The 17,819-nt window shown below is 50.5% G+C and overlaps 1 protein-coding gene across 2 annotated transcripts in view; it reads right to left on the bottom strand.

Moving 5' to 3' along the window:
- EIF2B3 (eukaryotic translation initiation factor 2B subunit gamma) overlaps positions 1-17,819 on the bottom strand; it is a 295,364-nt gene that overhangs the window by 62,840 nt on the left and 214,705 nt on the right. For both annotated transcript variants that reach the window (XM_069232821.1, XM_069232822.1), the window contains exons 8-9: positions 6,919-7,109; positions 768-845 (exon numbers count right to left, since the gene is read on the bottom strand). In XM_069232821.1, coding sequence (XP_069088922.1) covers positions 768-845; positions 6,919-7,109 — 269 coding nt within the window. The remainder of the gene's footprint in view (positions 1-767; positions 846-6,918; positions 7,110-17,819) is intronic.

Here is a 17,819-nt window from a genome sequence, read left to right as displayed (position 1 = left end):
AGCACGTGCGTAGAGAGGATGCTACCCATCCCGCCCTACAACTGTACATGAGCGGAGTGCTCCTTCCTCTCTCTGCCCCCTCTCTTCTGTGCGGGGCGTACTCCGCTGTCGCCCAGTTAGGGGACAGCAACAGAAACACCAATAAGTGGAAATGTACTAAAGACTAGTGTTGTCTTTGAATAAATGTAAGACAGGCCCTTCCAAGGGGGGCTGCCGCTCCGCAGTCTTGAACCCTAAAGCATCGAGACGGTTAATGCAGGAGCAGCCAGTTGCCATCACGTACATGACTACAAAGTCACCATGAAACACACAAGTAAGGCTTTCAGAGATGTATTTAAAGGCAAACATTATATTCAATCACGCTTCAAAGAGGTAAATGTGTTGGGAGCTTTTAAGATCATTAAGTGTTTGTGGGTGATCTAGTCTCAAGGAGACACTGAAAACAGCAACATATGCACCGACAAAAGGCCAGAGAGATGTTCGAAGGTCACAACAAACACAGAAAACGTACAGCAGAGAGGAGGAGAGAATGAGAGAGAGATGGAGAGAGCGAGAGACAGAAAGCGGGAGAATGAATGAACAGAAACATAAAGAGGAAGGGAGAGAGCCTGGCTTGCACATTTTTGCCAGGGCTGCTTCTGCTTGCCAGACCAGCCTTGTATGATGAGTAACATACAACAGGTACCACCCGGGGCCGGTTGTGCTTTATGTGAACACACAAAACTTCAAATTGTTCCTGCAGCTTGAAGAGCAAGAAAAACACTCACCATGAACCTGTCACCAATAAGGGCTGAGGGGTGGATGAGAGGCTCCTCTGGACAGAGCTGGCTCAGCAGCTTAGGAACCTAGGACATGAAAGACAGTTAACCCTGAATTAACACAAGTTCAAAATAACATACGCCAGAGCAGAATGTGTTTCAGCACAAGTATTGCAGGGGCGTCCAGTGTAAATTCGGGGGTCGTGGTGAAAGGCGTGCCAGATATTTACTAAGTCACCAGAAGATATATGTAAAAATAATGAATCTAGAAGGAAATACTTGCTTTTGACCATGCAGTTAGACACAGATCCCTGAAGTGGATGTACCGGCCTACTAAGGCTGGCTTCTAAATTGTGATATTTTATCCAGCCTGCGCTGAAGTAAAGGCTGCGAAGTATGGTTTAATGGCATGTTATACCTGGCCTGTGCCTTAAATTACCCCCAGCCAAGAACGTACTTGTTTCACTCCATCTCATAGAGGTTTGTAGACCGGTCCCTTAAAAAGGCTTTGCCCCGACACATCCCTCAAAATGTCTGCTTTGGAGTATGGGGTTAAAATTCCTTTCTATACATAAGCTCCAGTTTGAGGCGGGATCTCAGTTAAAAGTTCTGTGACAAACAAGAAACACCGACAGTTGTCCCCAGGTAATATTGGCAGGCCAAAGCGGTTGAAATGTATTAGAGGGTAGGGTGTTTGTAGAAAAAGACCGGTATATCCCCATTTTTCTTGGGAATACTCGGATTAGCAGGTATGTACCACATCCAGTAAACAGGGGCGGTTCCTCCTAAGGAGTGGAGGAGCGTCAGCGTAGCCCCGTCTGCTTCAAGCGCAGCCGGCAAACACAAATAAATAAGATGGCATAACAATGCCATTTTATTTTGCCCTTGCGCTGTGTACAGTGCGAGCGTGACGGTGTGGGGTGGGGCTGCATCCTGCAATTGCAGGATGACTGCTGCCCCTTTCAGTGCGCATGTCGGTTGGCCGGCTGTCTAGCTACGGCCAGCCCGACATGCGCACTGTCAACACAGCAATCCCAGGGCTGTCAAAACAACTAGGGGATTGATGGCACTGACCGGCAGCCTCAAAATGAGCGCTGAGTTAGCCTGCTCCCACTAATCCTGAAGCTGCTCTTATGCTGAAAACAGCGTTAGAGTAGCTCTAGGATTGGTTGGAATCCCATGCCACAGAGCAGGAAGGAAGCCCTTCCAGTCCTGCTCACGGATGAGGGGGAGAAGTGGGAAACCAGAAGGGAGACGCAAATATGGTAGGTTGGGTGCCACGGCTCCCCATCATATTTTAGACCTGCAGGCTGCTACTGCCAGTAAACACCCCACTGTAGAGGATATTTACTGAGTGTGATAAATACCCCCATCACTGTGCAGAGTTCCACTTGTACTGCATGAGTTTGGTAAGTACCCCCGTCACTGTGCAGACTTCTGCCTGTACAGCACAAGTGTGGTAAATACCCCATCACTGTACAGACCTCCGCCTGTACAGCACAAGTGTGGTAAGTACCCCCGTCACTGTGCAGACTTCTGGCTGTACAGCACGAGTGTGGTAAATACCCCGTCACTGTACAGACCTCCGCCTCTACAGCATGAGTGTGGTAAGTACGCCTGTCACTGTGCAGAGCTCCCCCACTACAGCACGAGTGTGGTAAATACCCCGTCACTGTACAAAGTTCCACTTGTACAGCACAAGTGTGGTAAATCCCCCCGTCACTGTGCAGACTGCTGGCTGTAGAGCACGCGTGGATAGGAGGCTTCTCCAGCCTTGAAATGAGACGATGTGTCATACTCTGTGCACCAGCTCTGTCCCTTCAGTTCTGCTGTGAGCCCATTCATGCCATGGTATGCCCTCCAAGGGGTTTATTCTTCTGTTCCTTTCCATCTATTCTGCTAGTTCAGTTCCTTGAACTCCTTAATGTGAAGAATTATCAAGACGTTTACACGTTTACACCCTGTTGTTTGTCCTGCCCTCTGAAACTCATTGTTTCTGTGCTGTGGCAGTGTTACTCTAAGCTACACTCTCTCAAGATGCTATCCTTCTAGGTATTAGATCTCCATAATTGTGTCCAAGTCTCCTCTGTAGAAGTACTCTTGCATCACTCCCTCTCCCCCTTCCCAGGCTTACTATCACAACACCTAGCTGCCTGCCTTCAGCGTAACTCTAATCACCGCTGTCTCTCGAATTACTCTAGTAAATATGGAACAACTATCTAGGAGGCCCTGATATTTCCACCATTTGAATAATATTTTAATGTGTGTTTGGAGAGAAGTGCTGAATCCAGCTGCCTAACATGAAGATAAAGTGATGGCAGGAAGAACTGGAGGAAAACCTTACTTGAATAATTAGATGGGGCTAGCCAATGAAAAGAGACCACCTGCTACCTGCCCACCACCCCCCAGGAAGAAATCGGCGGGCACTAGGTTCCAGGCACTGCAAATCATTCAGATCACCCAAGTACATTTCTCAAGTGCTCTGAGAAAAAACCAGCATCAGCCAAGGTCTGCAAGGCCCTTTGTGCACACCCTATAGCATACTTATAAGTTGTCTAACACTACATCCAACTGGGCTACTCTGAGGATTGGTACAACAATATCAACAAATGCCAAATGCACCCTGAGATGAAGGGAAGAGAGGCACTTGTGCCTGACGGGTGCTAAGACCAAGCCCTGTAGAGCAGGGACCCATCCAGACGACCGTCTGTCGTTCATCTGGCCGAAAGAGCTGCGAGCCACCTTGCTTTTGAGCTAGGCAGTAAAATACCTAGGAGTATGACTAAAAGTAATACTTTTTCTGAGTACCAAATATCCACAGTGGTTGGAAACACCTGCATCAACAGCATGTTACTGAGAAGTATCTTCATGCTAGCTACGGGTATTCCATCGCATTGATCTTAACAAGGCACGGTTGTTACCAAAACTCGAGCTTGAGCACTGCAATACTCACTGTGCTGGCTGGAGCTTCCCATGAAGAGATTATGAGCAGAGTCTACAAAACCAAGCAGCCAGGCCCAGCCTCATCCTGAAGAAATCCAATCACAGTTCACCAGCACTGTGAGAACGTCTTTGGATTCCAGGGTGTGGAGAATGACATTCCAACTTCTCTGCATCGTGTTCAAAGTATAGAAGGGTTACTATCTAAAGGAAATGACAAGCATTGGTCCCTCCATACACACAGAGCCCTAACCTGAGATCAACCAAGGCAGACATGCCTAATTGAGGTTCCTACTATTGCATGAGACAAGCCAGGAGGTCAATCTAGGTGCAGATCTCAGCAGCTCTCCCAAACTGGATATGTTCAAGAAAAAAATGAAACCATGCCCTTCCCCCTCAAAACTCTTGAGACTACCCCACCCAACTCTTCTGCAAGGGAGGGACACCAAAAACCACGAAGCCCCTACAGGGCAAGCCACCAAGTGACCCCAGATCCACCATAGTCACTTTCCATCCTTTGTATAAAAAAAAAAAAAAAAAAAAGGAAAGGAATCTTCGAGGACTCCACGTTCATCTACTCCGGAGTACCTCTCGTCACAAGCAACTGCACCTCAGAACCCTTTAAATAAATGTTACTAGATTTCTTGACTTGTCCACAGCTTGACCATGGATGAGACACGTTTCCTTTTTGCAACAAAGGCATTGCGTACTTCTGAATTTGATTGCAACCACGCAGACTAGATTGCAATAGTTTTGTTGTTCTTCTATGTATTTCACCTAAAGGCATTTGTAAATTATGAAGATTAATGGCATCAGCTATCACCATCCATGTTCAACCAATCAGATAGCGAGGAACCTTTGAAACCTTGTAACAGCTGTTTTGCCAGCACTCAGGACTGTAGGTCTTGTCAAGCCGGTGAACTGAAGGATGGTGGTCAGCAAGGGTGTCGCACTGAAGAATGGCCGATCAAGGTACATGTTAATGCACCATGGAGGGCAGAGAGAGAAGCTTGTGCTCTTCTGGAAGACTCTTCCCTCTGACTTGTGGCAGAGTCGCAGACCAGAAATCACGTCTGAAGATGGGTATCATGTATTTTGATCTGATGGCGAGATGTACGGAAGGAGAGTTTTGTGGGAGATTTTAGAGTTGTATGTTGCGGAGTCTCATATTGCAGTGCCATTGAAGATTGTTGTCGCTACTAAATAGAGCCCATGGTGTTCAGGACTTTTCGCAACAGATGCTAAAAATTCACAAAGAGTAGACTGAGATTGCTTTGCCCTGAAGAATCAGTGGTTGTAATCGCAAAGCACACGTTGGCTGTGGCTGTCCATACAGTGTTTGTATGAGGAACAGGTTGTTCTTCTGCTGCTTGTATGAGGAATGATGGACTTCCCTAACAGTGTTGCTTGACGAGCCATATGAAATTTGAATAGATACTGAGTCCTCTGTCCACTGTTATTCTTTGCAAGAATTAGATTTTTGATTGACTCATTAATAATGGTTCTCCAGCTGCCTCTATGTATTTTATGCAAATTAAAATTTGACATCGATGGAGTATAGCTCAAAAAGGACTGGCAAATAAATGCTTTTTCATGTTTTATGAATACTGGTTGTGTAAATACTTGATATTAATCCACACAATTTATTTCTTTATGATCTTCTGGAAAACTTCAGGGTCGAACTCTTTCAATACAGGGATTCAAATGGTCTGGTGCTGGAATATTGTCTTCTGAATATCGCCTGACAAAAATATTATGTCCTAAGCAACATTTACACAAATAAAGCCCCAATGGGGTCAATAAATGCAACCCTGTAAAGAGCCCCAACTCAGCAGATTGTCTGCATGTTCTACATCAGTGGTTTCCAACATTTTGACTTCTGAGGACCCTCACTTTATCATTACTGGAACCCAGGGACCCCCACTGAACCATTATTGGAATCCGGGGACCCCGCCACAGAGTCATTACTAAAAGCTGGGGATCTTATCTGTTAATAATATTTTAATTTTTTGAGCAGTCGCAGACCCCCTGAGTAGGCTTCGCGGAACACCAGGGTTCCCCGGACCACAGGTTGGGAACCACTGTTCTACATTATCTGAGGTGGATGGGATCTCCACCAGCAGGCAATTCTCATATGTTTGTCCAGAACTCGTATATTAATAGGTCAGCATATGCCACTCTCACCATGCACACCCCTCCCCTTCCGTTCCTCTTTACTATATAATCCTGCTCATCAGTTCCTGCACATGCTGCTCTCCCAGTTCCTGCATGTCCAGCTATTCTACTCAGTTCCTTCACGACCTTTTCCTCAGTTTCTGCATATGCATAAGGTTCTCATCAGTTCCTGTGTCTCTCTTCCCTCCTGTACCAGCATGCACTTGTCCTCTCCCCTGGTGCTGCATACACCTGCCCTCTGTAGCTCCTCTCTTCGGGTCCTGCATGTACCTCACCTATCCAGCATGTAAATAAAGCCTGTGTTCCAAGTTCTAGCACATACCTCTTCTCTCAACAGTCCCTCCATATACCTCCTCTGATGTTCCCATCTCTGCATGCCCTTCTTCTTTCCTCAGTTCCTGCATGAAACAGTACCTGGACGTATATGTCTTTCTACAAATTCTGCATGTACCTTTCCTCTCATCAGTTCCTGCATGTACCACCACTCTCCTCTGGTTCTGTATGCACTTTCCTGTCTTTTCCTTAGTGTGCCTCCTCTTTCCTCAGTTCATGCATGTACTTCCCCTTTCTCAGTTCCTGCAGGTACCTGTAGTCTCAATCGTTCCTGCGTGAGCCTCCCTGCACCTTCCCACTCCTCAGCTCCTGCATGTAAGTCTCCTCTCATCAGTTCCTGCATGTACTACCACTCTCCTCTAGTTCTGTATGCACTTTCCTCTCTTTTCTTGAGTGCTCATCTCCACTCAATCAGTTCCTGCATGTACCACCACTCTCCTCTGGTTCTGTATGCACTTTCCCCTCTTTTCCTGAGTGTACCTCTTCTCTCCTCAGTTCATGCATGTACTTCCCCCTTGTCGGTTCCTGCAGGTACCTCTACTCTCAGCTGCTCCTGCATCAACCTCCCCTCTCTTTCCTGCTCCTGCGTGCACCTCTCCTCTCCTCATCACTTCCTCTCTAATCAGTACCATATGCGCTCCTCAAGTCTCTTCTGCTATCTTCTGAGGTCACCATCTATGCGCCTGGGGAAGGTGAGGACATAGTCTGGCACCTGTCTGTTGGCTTCGATGTAAAGTCCCAGGTTGCTGACCCGGAAGCAGAGTCCCTCCTTCATGACGTGGACGTAGCAGCGCAGCTTCCCGCCGTGGTAGGCCTCCTGCATATCCCCGCCGTGGTCATTCCAGCAGGACTTCTCCTGCGCGTCCGCCAGCAGCTGGTCCTCCTGCATGAAGCTGTATATGTCTGGGAAAGGCAAAGCAGTGAGTGCTGTGAGAAATCACGTCTACGGAGACCAATTGCAGAATAATGTTTATTATTTAGGCATTAAACTGTGTTTCACACAGAATGGCCTAAGGTTGCACGAAATGCCATGTCTCCCTCTATGTCAGCATGACGACACCGCCTTCCCACACCTCGTGCAGGCAGGCTACCTATAGGGCACCACCCTTTGTCTCAGCCGGATAGGGTGTTTCCTCACTCCAGGGAGGAACCCTCTCCATGGTCATCTGGCTGGCAAGGTCAGCCGCAGGATCAAGTGCCCTGTGTCATCTGAGCAACACAAAAGGATGATGGACGGAGTGCTGAACAATGCAAACACTCACCCCCAGTCACCGATCTGGGTTTATCCATCGTCTTTTTGCTCACTATGCCACCCCAGTTTGGACCCAGCCATATGCAAATCAGTCTTGACCCTGTTCCCCCTAGGAAAAGCCCAGCCTGAACTGCCAAGCCAGGTCCTCCCTGGACTGGAAACAAGCATCCTGGGACCGGTTTCAGGGTATCACCCTTCCTCAGCCAGGCTAGCTTGAATCCAGTGGCACAGTGAGCAAGGGACCCAAGTCTGGGAATACCCTTCCCACTTACGGCAACTTTAGCGACACAAAAGGATGGTGGACGGTTTGTTGAAACTTTTTAAACCCCTGGCTTGGCAGTTTGGGCTGGACTGTTCCCAGGGGGAACAGCGTCAAGACTGATTTGCATATGGCTGGGTCCAAACAGGGGTAGCATGGTGAGCAAAACAACGATGGATTAAACCCAGATCTGTGACTGGGGGGTGAGTGTTTGAAAAGTTTCAACACTCCGTCCATCATCCTTTTGTGTTGCTGTGTGATCTGAGGGCAGCTTGCCTTGATAACAGTTTGTGGGGTCCGTACAATGGCAGGTTAGTGCTGCACGTTTAGTAGGTGAAAGAAATACCAACTCTTATCACGACAGCATCATTTATATTGAAAATGATCTCTATTTTGTGCTTTTAGCACAATTTGCGATACAAGTGGCGATTACTGCTATATATGTATACATTATGTCTGGGTTAGCTTCTAATAAATGCCTCTGATCACATTTAACCAAATGCCACGTGTGTGCTCTTTTGGGGAAAAGGTAAGGGGCTGCGAACTAAAACCTCTTTGTCAGAACTGTTTCTAGCTCCACATGGATCCTTTTTAGATCTGGCTTGACATACCAACTTGACCAGACCTTATGTGATGACTAGAAAAATAATTTTGAGAAGCAGAAGTGAGACAGGGGATTAGGCTCTGCCCACGCGTTAATCTTTTTCACTACAAGCTTTAGAAAATATGTGCCTGCGTTGCTGTTTTTCATTGTGGGAAAGTTTATGCTCAGTACAATAGGTCTGAATTTGTCATGTTGACAAGCAAAGATCAAGGCTGAAGACCGGATTGGCTCATTGGGCAAAGTGATGTCAGATGTTGTAGGGCTGGTCTGTTTATTATGAAATGTTAAGACAAGGCAGTAGCCTTACTTATTTATTCTGAAAATCAGATGCTAAAGCTAATGTGCTTTCCAGGGTGGATTGTTATTTCACTGTGCTGAAGTCTGAAGATAGGTATTTTATTACATGAAGTCTCACACATTGCTGTATTAGCTAATCGTTTTGGTATCTAATACATTTCTCAAAAACGTTGGTAGGGGTAGTACAATTGCACTCTGATAACCCTTGTTAACCTATTTAAACAGGCTCTGTATCTTGTCTTTCCAAGTTTACTTTTCTACATGTTTGTAATCATAGGATTGCATGCCTGACGGTTGTCAAGGCAGTAAGTCTGACGTATTTATTGTGAAAAGCATACATTAAAGCCAATAGGTGCTTTATGGTTGAATATTATTGTATTGTGTTAAAGCCTGTAGAAAGGTTTTTTTTGTTAAGGAAATCTCACAGATTATTGAAACAGGCAAGGAGTTTGACATTGAGTTACCTCCCACCATCCCCCTCCCCCTCTGGTTAGAAAATGTGTACTGTTAAGCCCACTTAGGGGATGTTGTATACCGTTTTGTCAAATGTAATGTAAATTTAAAAAACATGAAATGCCTGTATGACTGACAGCTGATTCGTGGGAAGGTTACGCTCATTGCAGTATGCGTAAACTGGTTATGGTGACTATAGGCCTGATTAGTTCACTGGGACAAGTTATGTCAGAAGTATAGGTCTGATCACTTTGCCATGAAAAGTTATGACATTGTGAAAAACATTTATTAAAGCCAACAGGCCTTTAATGGTGGATTGTCGTTACACTGTGTTAAAGCCTGCAGCCAGGTGTTTTATTGCATAAAAGTTCAGTGTACCATTGTTGAGAAGGGTTCTAGTTACTCCTTTTGTATGGAATGTCTTTGTTCTTTTTAGGTCTGGCTTGTTAACAAGAGCGCATCTTTTCACAAAAAATGATTTCGGCATATTAAAAGAGAGGGATTCTGCTTCTGCCCACGTGTTGATCTTGTTCGCCTTCAGCATCTGATTGAACTCTTAAGAAGTAGTTCCACTGCTCATAACTAGTTCGGGAATTGGAGCTGATAGAACTGTTAATGCAGACCCCATTTCAAATCCAGAGGGAGGGACTTGTCATGATGTACCCCCATGACCAATACAGGAGTGTGGAGTTTCACAGTGTGAACTGTCTGACAGACAGGAACAGGTTTATATTACGGACTCCGTGACAAGTGGAATAGGAAGGGGTTTTACATTGTGAACTCTGAGACAAATGCAGTAGTGAGGGGCTTGCCATATGAACTCCCTGGCAAACAAAACAGGAATGGGTGTGGGTATTACATGGGTATAATAATATTTACTCTCGGGCAAACTCTATACAAATGGACTTTACGTTTGGAATTATCTGGCAAATACAACAGGAAGGGGCTGCACACTAGGAGCTCTCTGAGAAATGGAGCAGGAAGAGGTTTAAATGACATGTCCTTTTTAGGTCGAGCATTCAAAACCTCTTTTATATACTTTATTATATACTTATTTGTGGGCTTCAAGTCCGCCCACTACTTCTCATTAGTTTATCTGTATGTCCTTTAAAAATCCTTGCTTCTAAGTGGTTAATCTTTCCTATTTTCCCACCTTTTCCTCCTTGGTCTACTCCCACGGGGAGCACGCCTCCAGTTCTTGTACCCTTCTACTTGTCCCACTGTACAATCTGTTTAGGGACTACTTTGCTCTTTCTCTCCGAGCATTTGACACCAGAGCTAAATGTTTTCAGTTGCTCCAGGTCAGTTTCTGTAAACAGGGCTATAACTCATGTTATTTCATTAGATTTGCTGTGCATTGAAAGACAGAGGTGAAATGTTAGAGACGGTTTTCCGAGGGTGCCTGTCACCCCTCCCCATCCAGTCCAGCTGGCGCTTTCAAGTACCCGAGCTGCCCTGTTTAGTGCTGTGCGCACTGCCGGCTGGGACATGCAGTTCCTCCTGCATTATCAATCTTCTTTTGCAGTTCCAGTGCTGCAGGGACTACATGTCCCATCGTGCCCAGCACTGACTCGCTTCCATGCAGAGATCAGTGGCTGGCACTGCTGACGTTTGTTTTGTTCAGCCCATGACACACTGTAAGTGACAACTTCAGAGAAGTGTATGGCGTTACATGAGTGATTTTGTACCCCTAACATTCAAGGGCAAGATTGACAGAAATTGCCTCTGTCCTGGTGTTAACATTTGCTTTGGAGAAAATGGCATTTATTTTCCCGCTGGTGCAATAACAACGGAAAGATATGAACAAATGGTTAATAAGTCAAGACCGGAGCTGTGTAAGGGAGGGAATATGTTTTTGCTGCCGCAGTACAGGCGGTCTGGGAAGCCAAATCCAATGGGAGGCCTCAGCACATTTCACACTTTACTTCCTCCTCCAGTGAAGGTAAGAGGAGCTCTGCCGCACAGGTCTCTTCTGTCACAAGAGCATCCCGCGCGTGACAGGCCTCTCCTGTCACAAGAGCATCCTGCGCCTGACAGGCCTCTGGTGTCACAAGAGCATCTCGCGCATGGCAGGCCTCTGGTGTCACAAGAGCATCTCGCGCATGGCAGGCCTCTGGTGTCACCAGCGCATCCCGCGCCCTGACAGGCCTCTGGTGTCACCAGCGCATCCCGCGCCTGACAGGCCTCTGGTGTCACCAGCGCATCCCGCGCCTGACAGGCCTCTGGTGTCACCAGCGCATCCCGCGCATGACAGGTCTCTGGTGTCACCAGCGCATCCCGCGCCTGGCAGGCCTCTGGTGTCACAAGAGCATCTCGCACATGGCAGGCCTCTGGTGTCACAAGAGCATCCCGCGCATGGCAGGCCTCTGGTGTCACCAGCGCATCCCGCGCCTGACAGGCCTCTGGTGTCACAAGAGCATCTCGCGCATGGCAGGCCTCTGGTGTCACAAGAGCATCTCGCGCCTGACAGGCCTCTGGTGTCACCAGCGCATCCCGCGCCTGACAGGCCTCTGGTGTCACCAGCGCATCCCGCGCATGGCAGGCCTCTGGTGTCACCAGCGCATCCCGCGCCTGACAGGCCTCTGGTGTCACCAGCGCATCTCGCGCATGGCAGGCCTCTGGTGTCACCAGCGCATCTCGCGCCTGACAGGCCTCTGGTGTCACCAGCGCATCCCGCGCATGGCAGGCCTCTGGTGTCACCAGCGCATCCCGCGCATGGCAGGGCTCTGGTGTCACCAGCGCATCCCGCGCATGGCAGGGCTCTGGTGTCACCAGCGCATCCCGCGCATGGCAGGGCTCTGGTGTCACAAGAGCATCTCGCGCATGGCAGGCCTCTGGTGTCACCAGAGCATCTCGCGCATGGCAGGCCTCTGGTGTCACCAGAGCATCTCGCGCATGACAGGCCTCTGGTGTCACCAGAGCATCTCGCGCATGGCAGGCCTCTGGTGTCACAAGAGCATCTCGCGCATGGCAGGCCTCTGGTGTCACAAGAGCATCTCGCGCATGACAGGCCTCTGGTGTCACCAGCGCATCCCGCGCCTGACAGGCCTCTGGTGTCACCAGAGCATCTCGCGCCTGACAGGCCTCTGGTGTCACCAGCGCATCCCGCGCCTGACAGGCCTCTGGTGTCACCAGCGCATCCCGCGCCTGACAGGCCTCTGGTGTCACCAGCGCATCCCGCGCCTGACAGGCCTCTGGTGTCACCAGCGCATCCCGCGCCCGACAGGCCTCTGGTGTCACCAGCGCATCCCGCGCCCGACAGGCCTCTGGTGTCACCAGCGCATCCCGCGCCTGACAGGCCTCTGGTGTCACCAGCGCATCTCGCGCATGGCAGGCCTCTGGTGTCACCAGCGCATCCCGCGCCTGACAGGCCTCTGGTGTCACCAGCGCATCCCGCGCCTGACAGGCCTCTGGTGTCACCAGCGCATCCCGCGCCTGACAGGCCTCTGGTGTCACCAGCGCATCCCGCGCATGGCAGGCCTCTGGTGTCACCAGCGCATCCCGCGCCTGACAGGCCTCTGGTGTCACCAGCGCATCCCGCGCCTGACAGGCCTCTGGTGTCACAAGAGCATCTCGCACATGGCAGGCCTCTGGTGTCACAAGAGCATCCCGCGCATGGCAGGCCTCTGGTGTCACCAGCGCATCCCGCGCCTGACAGGCCTCTGGTGTCACAAGAGCATCTCGCGCATGGCAGGCCTCTGGTGTCACAAGAGCATCTCGCGCCTGACAGGCCTCTGGTGTCACCAGCGCATCCCGCGCATGGCAGGCCTCTGGTGTCACCAGCGCATCCCGCGCCTGACAGGCCTCTGGTGTCACCAGCGCATCTCGCGCATGGCAGGCCTCTGGTGTCACCAGCGCATCCCGCGCCTGACAGGCCTCTGGTGTCACCAGCGCATCCCGCGCATGGCAGGCCTCTGGTGTCACCAGCGCATCCCGCGCATGGCAGGGCTCTGGTGTCACCAGCGCATCCCGCGCATGGCAGGGCTCTGGTGTCACCAGCGCATCCCGCGCCTGACAGGCCTCTGGTGTCACAAGAGCATCTCGCGCATGGCAGGCCTCTGGTGTCACAAGAGCATCTCGCGCATGGCAGGTCTCTGGTGTCACCAGCGCATGGCAGGCCTCTGGTGTCACCAGAGCATCTCGCGCATGACAGGCCTCTGGTGTCACAAGAGCATCTCGCGCATGACAGGCCTCTGGTGTCACCAGCGCATCCCGCGCCTGACAGGCCTCTGGTGTCACCAGAGCATCTCGCGCCTGACAGGCCTCTGGTGTCACCAGCGCATCCCGCGCCTGACAGGCCTCTGGTGTCACCAGCGCATCCCGCGCCTGACAGGCCTCTGGTGTCACCAGCGCATCCCGCGCCTGACAGGCCTCTGGTGTCACCAGCGCATCCCGCGCCTGACAGGCCTCTGGTGTCACCAGCGCATCTCGCGCATGGCAGGCCTCTGGTGTCACAAGAGCATCTCGCGCCTGACAGGCCTCTGGTGTCACCAGCGCATCCCGCGCCTGACAGGCCTCTGGTGTCACCAGCGCATCCCGCGCCTGACAGGCCTCTGGTGTCACCAGCGCATCCCGCGCCTGACAGGCCTCTGGTGTCACCAGCACATCCCGCGCATGGCAGGCCTCTGGTGTCACCAGCGCATCCCGCGCATGGCAGGCCTCTGGTGTCACCAGCGCATCCCGCGCATGGCAGGCCTCTGGTGTCACCAGCGCATCCCGCGCATGGCAGGCCTCTGGTGTCACCAGCGCATCCCGCGCATGGCAGGCCTCTGGTGTCACAAGAGCATCTCGCGCATGGCAGGCCTCTGGTGTCACAAGAGCATCTCGCGCATGGCAGGCCTCTGGTGTCACAAGAGCATCTCGCGCATGGCAGGCCTCTGGTGTCACAAGAGCATCTCGCGCCTGACAGGCCTCTGGTGTCACCAGCGCATCCCGCGCATGGCAGGCCTCTGGTGTCACCAGCGCATCCCGCGCCTGACAGGCCTCTGGTGTCACAAGAGCATCTCGCGCATGGCAGGCCTCTGGTGTCACCAGCGCATCCCGCGCCTGACAGGCCTCTGGTGTCACAAGAGCATCTCGCGCCTGACAGGCCTCTGGTGTCACCAGCGCATCCCGCGCATGGCAGGCCTCTGGTGTCACCAGAGCATCTCGCGCCTGACAGGCCTCTGGTGTCACCAGCGCATCCCGCGCCTGACAGGCCTCTGGTGTCACAAGAGCATCTCGCGCATGGCAGGCCTCTGGTGTCACCAGAGCATCTCGCGCATGACAGGTCTCTGGTGTCACCAGCGCATCTCGCGCATGGCAGGCCTCTGGTGTCACCAGAGCATCTCGCGCATGACAGGCCTCTGGTGTCACAAGAGCATCTCGCGCATGACAGGCCTCTGGTGTCACCAGCGCATCCCGCGCCTGACAGGCCTCTGGTGTCACCAGCGCATCCCGCGCCTGACAGGCCTCTGGTGTCACCAGCGCATCCCGCGCCTGACAGGCCTCTGGTGTCACCAGCGCATCCCGCGCCTGACAGGCCTCTGGTGTCACCAGCGCATCCCGCGCATGGCAGGCCTCTGGTGTCACCAGCGCATCCCGCGCCTGACAGGCCTCTGGTGTCACCAGCGCATCCCGCGCCTGGCAGGCCTCTGGTGTCACCAGCGCATCCCGCGCATGGCAGGCCTCTGGTGTCACCAGCGCATCCCGCGCATGGCAGGCCTCTGGTGTGGCAGGCCTCTGGTGTCACAAGAGCATCTCGCGCATGGCAGGCCTCTGGTGTCACAAGAGCATCTCGCGCATGGCAGGCCTCTGGTGTCACAAGAGCATCTCGCGCATGGCAGGCCTCTGGTGTCACAAGAGCATCTCGCGCCTGACAGGCCTCTGGTGTCACCAGCGCATCCCGCGCATGGCAGGCCTCTGGTGTCACCAGCGCATCCCGCGCCTGACAGGCCTCTGGTGTCACAAGAGCATCCCGCGCCTGACAGGCCTCTGGTGTCACAAGAGCATCTCGCGCATGGCAGGCCTCTGGTGTCACCAGCGCATCCCGCGCATGGCAGGCCTCTGGTGTCACCAGCGCATCCCGCGCATGGCAGGGCTCTGGTGTCACCAGCGCATCCCGCGCATGGCAGGCCTCTGGTGTCACAAGAGCATCTCGCGCATGACAGGCCTCTGGTGTCACCAGCGCATCCTGCGCATGACAGGTCTCTCCTGTCACCAGGCCTGCACGCTGCAGTGTGTGCCCCATTCATTCGCACCTAACCCTTAGGTTCATAAAAACGGACTATCTGAATGTCTGAAAAGTTGCTGCAACACTGCTGAACATACAAGCATAGCAAACAGCGCGTAAAGTCAGAGAATTACCGGCGTGGCTGTTCCGCACTGTGAAGAAGAGACGCTGCCGGACTTCTTTTGTTTTTATTTCTCAGTACACGCTTTGTGCCGTCCGACAGGAGGACTTCAGTGAGGCTCAGTTAAAAACGTCATGTCATATTGGCCTCTAAAAATGAAACTGAAAGTTCGTGCCTGCCAAGTGCATTCATGCCGTGTGATCCCGACTGGCACTCCAAAGTGTTCTTTAAATGAAGAGGTTTCAGACGTGCCTTTAACGACAAAGTGAAACTACGAGGCCTGCAAAGCGCTGCACAGAGGACACCCAGGAATGGTTACGGTGTCACGCTTGGCATGACGGTCAGCTGGCAACTAAGCAGAGTGTATTGGCTTTTGAAGCAGTGCGACTGGAGAGAACGGGAAACGATGCGCGACAGACGTCTCATTCTGCATTTACAATGAAATGAATCGTTCAAACACGAGCAAGCGCATCGATGACGACGTGCTATGCCATTTGTCACGAAAGCAGCCCTCGGTTGCATTCATTTACACATGACGTACAGATGCATTTAGTAGCATGCGAGAGTAAAGCACCCCCTCTTATTTCAGCTTACACCCTATTACTTTGTGTTCTCTCCGTTCGCTCTTTCGGTTCATCCTATCACAGCAGAACGCGTTCTTAGGAGGAACTTCAGATTAAGGGAACCATTCATCTATAAATTCGGGCATGCAGCCGCGGTCTCTCCGACATTGTGTGATCTTGGGCAAATGCTGTACCTGTCTGTGCCAAAGTGCCTCTGAAACAATAGGGCATAATCATATGAAGTGTTTACAATGTGCTGAACACTGCTATATACCCCACGGTACCTATAACCGGGCACTGCTTTTCATTAAAAACAATGTAAGGGGCGGCTCTGCTCGGCAAAGTGAGGCTGAGAAGGATTTTCTGGCCCCCCAGGTTCGCGTTTGCTCAGTGATCATGTCACCCATTTTCTGTGATGGTGACATGAAGCACAGTCTCGCGAACCAGCTTTCCCTCGAGTCATTTCTCTCTTTCAAAGGTGCAGAATTGTAGCACGAATGGCACCGCGAGAACCAAGGGGGCCCCGGCGGGTTCTGGTGTGAAAGAATACACAATGCGCTTATTTAAGGGTCCGACAAAGCTGCACACATCCAACACGATCAACTTATATTTTCAGAACATGCAGTGGTTGTCTCTCTGAAATGCGTCAAGGTTGGAAGGACCCTTTAACACCACCTCAGCGTATACACACGTGCATGTGGATTGTCACGTGCGCCAGAATGACCACTATTGATTACTGGTACTGTTTCTGATACCTGTCTTCTAAACTTCACAAAACAGAATCAAAAGTATCACCATAACATATTTTATTAAATTAGCGTATCTCCATGTTCGAAAGAGTTTCAAACATGTTTCCAAAATGACCTAAAGAAAGTTAAAACACGCAATTCCCTAAATCTCTCAAGCATAACGCAGGCTCGCTGGCTGCTGGTGAGTCACAGGAGAAGGGCATAAAAAACATAGCAGTAGGAACCGGAAGTTTTAACCAAGCCTGTCATCTTAAAATGACGTCATCCGTGTATGTATAGTAAAACTTGCCCTTTACATTCTGTTGTTTGGCCACTGAACACACACCTCGTGTCAAATAAAAGCTGGGTTTCTTGATCACTTAGGGCCAGATGTACCAAAGGATTTGACCCATTCTGTGTCTATGGGAAAAAGGTTTCGTACATATGGCCCTTAATGTGCTACTGTCAGTTTTTTTTTCTTTCTCAAAATTATCCTTCTTTTTCTTTGAGGGTGAAAATGAAATTGATTCCCACCGGAAGTTCCGGAACGTGTTTTCGGATGGCTATTCGGAACATGAAAATATGTCTTGATATTTCTTTGTAACTATTGGAAATTAATTCTTGGCACGCACACTCCTCGGTGTCATACAGACAATAAACTGTACTCATCACAGTGCAAACTTGAATACGGAGATGCTCAGCAATTTGAAAAACTTGACAGGAAAGGAGGTAAAAAGAAGCTGGAACTCGAAAAACTATGTCTGATAATAGGAATTGCAAACTTAGTTCTCCAGTCTTGATAGAAAAAGACAACTTTGATATATATTACAGCAAGTGTGTGATAGACATTGTGTTCTAAACAGTTACTGCTTGTTAAGACTTATTGGAGACGACAGTAGAGATTCTTGTACGCAGTGCAAGTCTGTAATCTAACAGCTTTGAGAGGGAAAAAGATGTATTCTGCATGTTAACTTATTCTGTACAGCGCTGTGATACACACAACTGCACAACACACCACATACATCCAATCCACACCACAGAATTCCACATCATGACACACAATTCAACAGCACACCACACAATTACTACACTACATAATTACTACCTACCAAGCCACATCACAAA

This window comes from Pleurodeles waltl, chromosome 4_2 (genome assembly GCF_031143425.1).
Source record: "Pleurodeles waltl isolate 20211129_DDA chromosome 4_2, aPleWal1.hap1.20221129, whole genome shotgun sequence".
NCBI lineage: Eukaryota > Metazoa > Chordata > Amphibia > Caudata > Salamandridae > Pleurodeles > Pleurodeles waltl.
This window is presented reverse-complemented; position numbering and strand designations above follow the sequence as displayed.